At 40.0% G+C, this 6798-nt stretch overlaps 1 protein-coding gene across 2 annotated transcripts in view; it reads left to right on the top strand.

Moving 5' to 3' along the window:
* Positions 1 to 5987: 5987 nt before the first annotated feature.
* The window catches only part of PIEZO2 (piezo type mechanosensitive ion channel component 2), a 564998-nt gene continuing 564187 nt past the window's right edge, over positions 5988 to 6798 (top strand). For both annotated transcript variants that reach the window (XM_044666889.1, XM_044666881.1), the window contains exon 1: positions 5988 to 6204. In XM_044666889.1, coding sequence (XP_044522824.1) covers positions 6141 to 6204 — 64 coding nt within the window. In that variant the 5' untranslated portion in view covers positions 5988 to 6140. The remainder of the gene's footprint in view (positions 6205 to 6798) is intronic.

Below are 6798 nucleotides of genomic sequence, written 5' to 3'. Positions count from 1 at the left end.
TCTAATAATCTTAACTTATGGTATCCTAACAGTCCAGAATTGTGACTTTTTAAGAAAAATAAGACAGATGATTCATTCTCTAACTACATAGAAAAGCAAGACACCTTTTTGTATTCTAATCCCTATAAAGATGAAATAATTTCAGTTACTGTGGATCTCTGTTAAAGTCTTTCTCCTTTCTAGGACTCATTATAGTATGTAGATGACTCTAGATTTCTGAAAGTAATGACAGTGGAGTATCCAGCCAACTTGAAAGTCTTCCAGGATGTACTCAATGATTGACTATATGTCTATAATCCAAGAACTAGTCTAGCTCATTTCAGAGAAACTCATGACCAAACAGTTGGTCACAGAGGACACAAAATATGAAAATCATCCCCTGAGAGGAGAGATTATAGTATGTGCGGGTAGAGCAATATCAAAGTCAAATTAAACCATACCATAGAACAAAGGCTTCATTTTTGTGACCTGGTATTAGTAAGGCTGTTAGAGAGTGAAAATTGACTCATCAACTCTGCCAAGAAAACAGACTAGATTCACTTCAGCAAACCCTGATTAAAAGTCTGAACCAAAGAGATTTCAGATCCTTCCAGAATGTAAAGTTCTCTTTTAGGAGAATTGTAGTCTAAAAATAAAGAACTACTTTTGGACTTATAAGGATGGGGCTGGCATAATGAGCCCACTTAGAGCATCAAATAGAATTAGAGCTGGAAGAATCCTTAAAGACCATTGAATTTAGCCTCCTCATTTTTTTAAACCCTTACCTTCCTTAGAATCAATACGAAGAATCAGTTCTAGGAGGAAGAGGAGGAAGGACTAGGCAAGTGAGGTTAAGGGACTTGTCTAGGGCCATACAACTAGGAAATATCTGAAATCAGTTTTGAATCCAGGTCCCGTTATCTCCAGGCCTGATTCTCTATCCACTGAGCCAGCCTTTTCATTTTACAGATGAGGGAACTAGGTCCCATTAGTTTAGTTGATTTATTCAGGGTCACATAGTAAATATAGGAGATATGATTTCTGATTCCTGACACTCTCTACTATACTAAATTCCTCATTCTAGACAGTCATTGTAGTAGCCTGGTTTCTAATACAAGAGGAATTGGCTTCCCTTTGTTCCTCTTCACTTTGTTAAATTTTTACATTGTTGCTCTAGAAAGAAAAAACTATTTCTTGTTAAGGTTTTGGCTCATCCATAAGGTTTACTCAAAAATAGATGTTAAAAAGGTATTCAATATATTGTATCATTAAGACATGAGACCATGAGATGGATATTTATTTCCTTCAACTAAAAGGAATACTCACACAGAGCCCTCACACGTTTATATTTGATGAAATAAAGTTAAAATGTAATCTAGTGCCAATTTAAAACTAGCATTGCAATCTGTTGGGAGGTTGATACCTTAAACATCATTAGAACATAAAAGCAGTGTGTGGGATTGCTGATTAGGCATTTTACAAATGACCTTAGCTCTACACTATCCAAACTACACATGATCATATTTGCTGATGAAATTGCTAAACTTGGATGAGTCTTCTTATCAGTGACTTAGCCTCTTCTCCAGAAATGTTGGAGTAATTACTGGGGAAATGTCCCCTTATTATTTTGCTCAACTCAGTAGAACTCAGTACTACCAGACACCTCAAACTCTTAAGGTCATCTCTAAGTAGACAAGTTGTGTTCGTTAGAGGCCATGTGCTCATGGTGGCATGGAAGCTGAGATATGGGATAAGGCAAGCCACCCTTTCCCCAACATTCATCTTAGGAAGTGTCTATAAACACAAGATTAAAAGTCAGAAAGAAGAGAGCAGAGGGGGGAGTTACTCCCTTTAAAATATCCACTTTGTCACCAGCATTTCTGGGTTGACAGCCACTAAAGTCACCTTGGAGCATAAGTCCTTTAATAGTCACAGGGCTGTTAAAACATGCCTGTAGCTTCCACATAGTAGTCTAGAACCAGTAAAGGCACTTTGAACGTATTTTATGAGATGACAGAATCCTCATTACACTAGGGTTTGGAACTCGAAAGAATCTTTAGGGTCATGTAATCATACCCATTAATTTTACAAATGAAGGAAATGAAGCAGAGAAAAGTTACTTTGCCAAGATCACTCAAATAGTAGATAAAAAACAAGCTTTAAACTAAAATACTGTTGATATTATATGATTAAAACTTGATTAAATTGACAAAAATTGATAAAAACTTTATTAAAAATACAGTCCTCTTTTCACTTTGCTATGCTTTGCAGTATACTGTAGTGTTCACCTATAACTATGTTGGCAATTCACTTGTAATACATGTGGCATGAAGGTTGCAGTTTGGGCACTTGGTCTCTAAAAGGTTCAACATCACTAGTTTATAAGAAAATGTAAAATCCTCTTGGGAGGGAAGGGTGAGCTGTAGATTTATATGAAGCTAAAAATTAATTATAGATCCAAATATCAAAGCTATATGATGCCCACAGAACTTCAATTATAGTGGTGACAGTCATTTGGTTTAAATGTCCCTTCAAACTTTCCAATATTCTCCTTTGTAATGTTGAAACACAGTATATAAAAAGTTACCCAGGACCTATGGTTAAATTCTACTGGTGCTCAAGGTCACAAAGGTTAGTAGCCATCAAAACTAAAATCTTATGGACAAGTTCCTTATCATGTCATCATCAGTGGACTATTTCAAAAGCTTGATAGCTGATCTCCTTGCCTCAGATTTCTCCTCAGTATTGTCCATTTTCCACTCACTTGTCAAACTGATTTTATGAAAAGCTAATTTGACAATGTCACTCTCCCTCATTTGATCAATTTCAGTGGTTCCCATTTGTTTCCAATACCAAATATACATACATACATACATATATATGTGTGTGTGTGCATGTGTGTGTGTATTGTCTTTTAAAACTCTCCATAACCTGCCTGCTCCCTTCCATTCTAGTCTTTTTGCTCTTTTTACCATCCCATGTCAATAATCTGCACTCCAGTGACACTGGTATTCTTGCTGTTCTTTGCATTTGATACTCCATCTCCCAATTCCAGGTATTTTCACTTGCTGTCTCTTATGCCTGAAACATTCTCTCTCCTAGTCTCTGCCTTCTGATTTTCCTGGCTTCAAGTCCTCCATAAAATCTCATCTTCTGCTAGAAGCTGTTCCCTCTTAATATTTGTGACTTCCTTCTACTGATAATTTATCCTCCATTTACCTTATTTGTACATAGCTGTCTGGACAATGTCTCCCCAATCAGAATGTAAGCTCCTTGAGACCAGATACTGTGTTTTACCTTTCTTTGTACAACTAGTGCCTACCACCATGTCTGGCATATAGTAGGTGCTTGACAAATGGTTGTTGTTGACTGAACCAAGGTTCCCTGACTCCAAAGTTAGTGCTATTTCCATGATACCAGGTCATTGCCTTTTTTTTTTAAACCCTTACCTTCCATCTTCCAGTCAATACTGTGTATTGGTTCCAAGGCAGAAGAGTGGTAAGGGTAGGCAACGGGGGTTAAGTGACTTGCCCAGGGTCACATAGGTAGGAAGTGTCTAAGGCCAGATTTGAACCTAGGACCTCCCATCTCTAGGCATGGTTCTCAATCCACTAAGCTACCCAGCTGCCCCTGGTTACTGCCTTTTAAAGCAATTCAATTTAGCAAACATTTGCTGACTACTATATGCAAAACACTGCTAGGTACTAGAGATACAGATCTCAAAATGAAGCAGTCTTTGACTTCAAAGAACTCATATTCTTCTAGGCCATTGGGATCCAGTTCAAATGGCTCTAAATGCATGCTGAATAATCATTACCATAGCTGACATTTATATAGATCTTAAAGTTTGAAAAGAGTTCCTCTAAATTACTTTACTTAAAAAATTAAAACAATAAAGCAAAGGGTAATTGTCATTAATAAAATTATTAATAATCATTAAATCACTGAAATGATCTCAAAAATGAGCTAAGAAAGGTCCACTTTCTGTTGAGTACACATGTTGTGTTTGTTGTCCCTAACTATACCTGGAGTTGAAGATTACTTTCTACATTGACTGATCAAAGACAAGCTCAAAGTATATAATAGAAAAACAAAAGTCTAATGAATAATTCAATTATTGACAACATTTAAATCAATTTTTCCTTTGCAAAGTTGATGTTGAAGATTGTCGCCTGTTCTCCATGGAATCGATCCCTCAACCATAGTTCAGGATATATTGTGAAGACTATAGGATTAGGAAACATCCTAACATTATCCAGAGCCACACGCAGAAAAACGAACCTGTAAAGAAAACACAGAATACCTGCACTACTTACTGCTCTGTCTTCAAGTAGTATCATTCTGAAATAAAGGATTTCCACCCATCAAGCCAAGTGGTGAAATATATTGAGCCTGCTATAAGATTAGATAGCTATAAAGTCTAATAAAGGAAAAATAATTATTTTTCTTTGCAAAAATCCAGAGGATTGATTAGGTCAAAGTCATGAAAGAACGTAAAAGGAGAGACATCTATCTGCACAGTAAAGTCCTGGAAGATTTTCTCATTATCTCGGAGACTTGACCATAAATCATTTTTCTTTAAACAGAATACTCTCTTATCAGCTGGCCCTCAGGTTTTTGGTTGGCCCTGAACTTGGACAGATGGGCAAAGTTAGGCATCATGCATAAGAAGTGGGTGGGAAGAGGGAAAAGAATATGTTGTAGCTGTAGCGAGAACAGGAGACCTGGTCAGGACGAGAATCCAGAGAGCTCGAGACAGAGGAGAGACCAAGATAGCTTCCCAAGGAAGTCCTAGTTCACAGAGCCAGCTCCACAGTCTGCTCTGGAAAGAAAGGTGAAGAACGTTTTCTCATCCTCTCACCACTCAGTTACATAGGATGGTTTCCAGCGCCAGAACGCAGCTCCCCAATCACTGAGCTTTCTGGGCGAGTCGGTCTGATTGGCTAGTCAGTCTGCCCATCACAGAGTAGGGTCTTGGAAAGTTTCATTCAAGGTGGAGAAGTGTCTGGGGAGAGAATACAATTGCAGTCGTGTATTTGCTTGGAGGGGCAGCCCTCTGCTGCAGCAGCAGCAGCATTAGCAGGAGAAACAGAAGACTAGCAGGAATCAGCGGGCTGGTAATTTGGACTGCCCTTTTTCCTCCCCTTCATTTCTTTTCCTTTTCCTTTTTTTTTTTTTTAAATTTTTAAAAAAAATTTTAAATTTGTTTAGGGAACGAAAGCGGACAACTCGAGCAAAAGCCAGACATTGTTAGCTATATAGATAAGCCCCCTTTGGAGGGCAGATTCAAAATAACAACTCAATAAATCAACCAATAACGCAAAACCTATAGTGCATGGGGATGGTTTTGCTCCGTTGGCTACCAGAATCTGGGTCTTTTTGGCCGGAGGCTGAAGGGGCGTTCCGACTGAGGTCTACTGTGCGCTCTGGAGCTCCCTGGCGTGGCCGGACTGGAGCAAGGGATTTCTAGAAGGCAGCTGGGCAGCCCCGCTCTCCAGCTCCAGAGACTCAGGACCTACTCCGGGCAGCAGGGCAAGGAAACCTGCTTGGGGGTGGGGTGAGGACCTCGGAGGAAGGCAAGGGCAGGAAAGGAAAGCATTTGGCTTCCGAGGGTATCTTTCTATCAAAAACGCCCTGCGCTTCTGTGAATAACTTCAAGAAGACTGAAAAGAGGAAAGCACTGACTTTTCAGTACCCCTACCTCACCCCCTCCGAAATCAACAAAACAAAAGAAAATAACAACCAAGCAAACTCACAGCAACCAAAAAGCCCATCACGCTCCAACCCCAGACTCCAAAGGACACCTTGAAGAAACACTGACTTGAGATGTTAAATTAATTCATGGGCTACTCCCTTCATGTGGGGAGTTTGTTGAGGTGTCTACTGCAGAAAGTCTACTGACAGAGGGAAAGAAAGAGAAGGAAAGGAAGAAAAAAAGCTGAGAGAGAGAGAGAGAGAGAGAGAGAGAGAGAGAGAGAGAGAGAGAGAGAGAGAGAGAGAGAGAGAGAGAATGTTTGACCAAATGAGATCAGTCTCAGGCAGGACCACCTAGACTGTCATGGGACTGTCCTCGGGGCAGTGACTTAGCCTAGCTTTGTGTTCTTACTATTGTCGCCGCCGCTTGGATCCCAGGTTCCCTTCCAAAAGTGCCCCCCGAAGCGATGGCCTCAGAAGTGGTCTGTGGACTGATCTTCAGGCTTCTGCTCCCTATCTGTCTGGCAGTTGGTGAGTAAATCTTTGAGCATTGTTTGACGGGTTAGGGCCTGGGAGAAAGGTGTGTGTGTGTGTGTGTGTGTGTGTGTGTGTGTGTGTGTGTTTGTGTGACATTTATGTATTCTTGACTATCACTGGTGGTCTTGGAGACAAGGGATTGGGAATCATTTCTGGGGACTTTATTTCGCAAGGGCTCCATTGGGGAAGTAGCTGTCATTGTTAAAATGTCCCCAGCCCAGATGTTCTGCAGCTGGGGCTTTCCTCTCCTACCTTCCCCACTGGCAGAATCCTGGTTCCACTTGACTTTACTTTCTCTTAAACTTTCTGGTTCTGGAGTTTGAGCTGCCAAGTTTTATATCTTGTACCTAGGGACTTGGAGTCAACTCTTATTGAATTTATTGCAACACATGGATTTTATATCATGGAACAATGCCTTCTAATTCACGGGATGCAAATCTAATGTGGTTAAACACAAAAATGACAATATTGTCTTGGAGGTTTCATTCTTTGCAAAGGCTTCTGTTTGCCCAATAACAAAATTCATCTGCCCTCTTACCTTCCCAAAATTCCCCACAAAAACTGAAGAATATTCAGCCCAGAGGGAAA

The sequence above is a fragment of the Gracilinanus agilis genome, chromosome 1 (assembly GCF_016433145.1).
Source record: "Gracilinanus agilis isolate LMUSP501 chromosome 1, AgileGrace, whole genome shotgun sequence".
Classification (NCBI taxonomy): domain Eukaryota; kingdom Metazoa; phylum Chordata; class Mammalia; order Didelphimorphia; family Didelphidae; genus Gracilinanus; species Gracilinanus agilis.
This window is presented reverse-complemented; position numbering and strand designations above follow the sequence as displayed.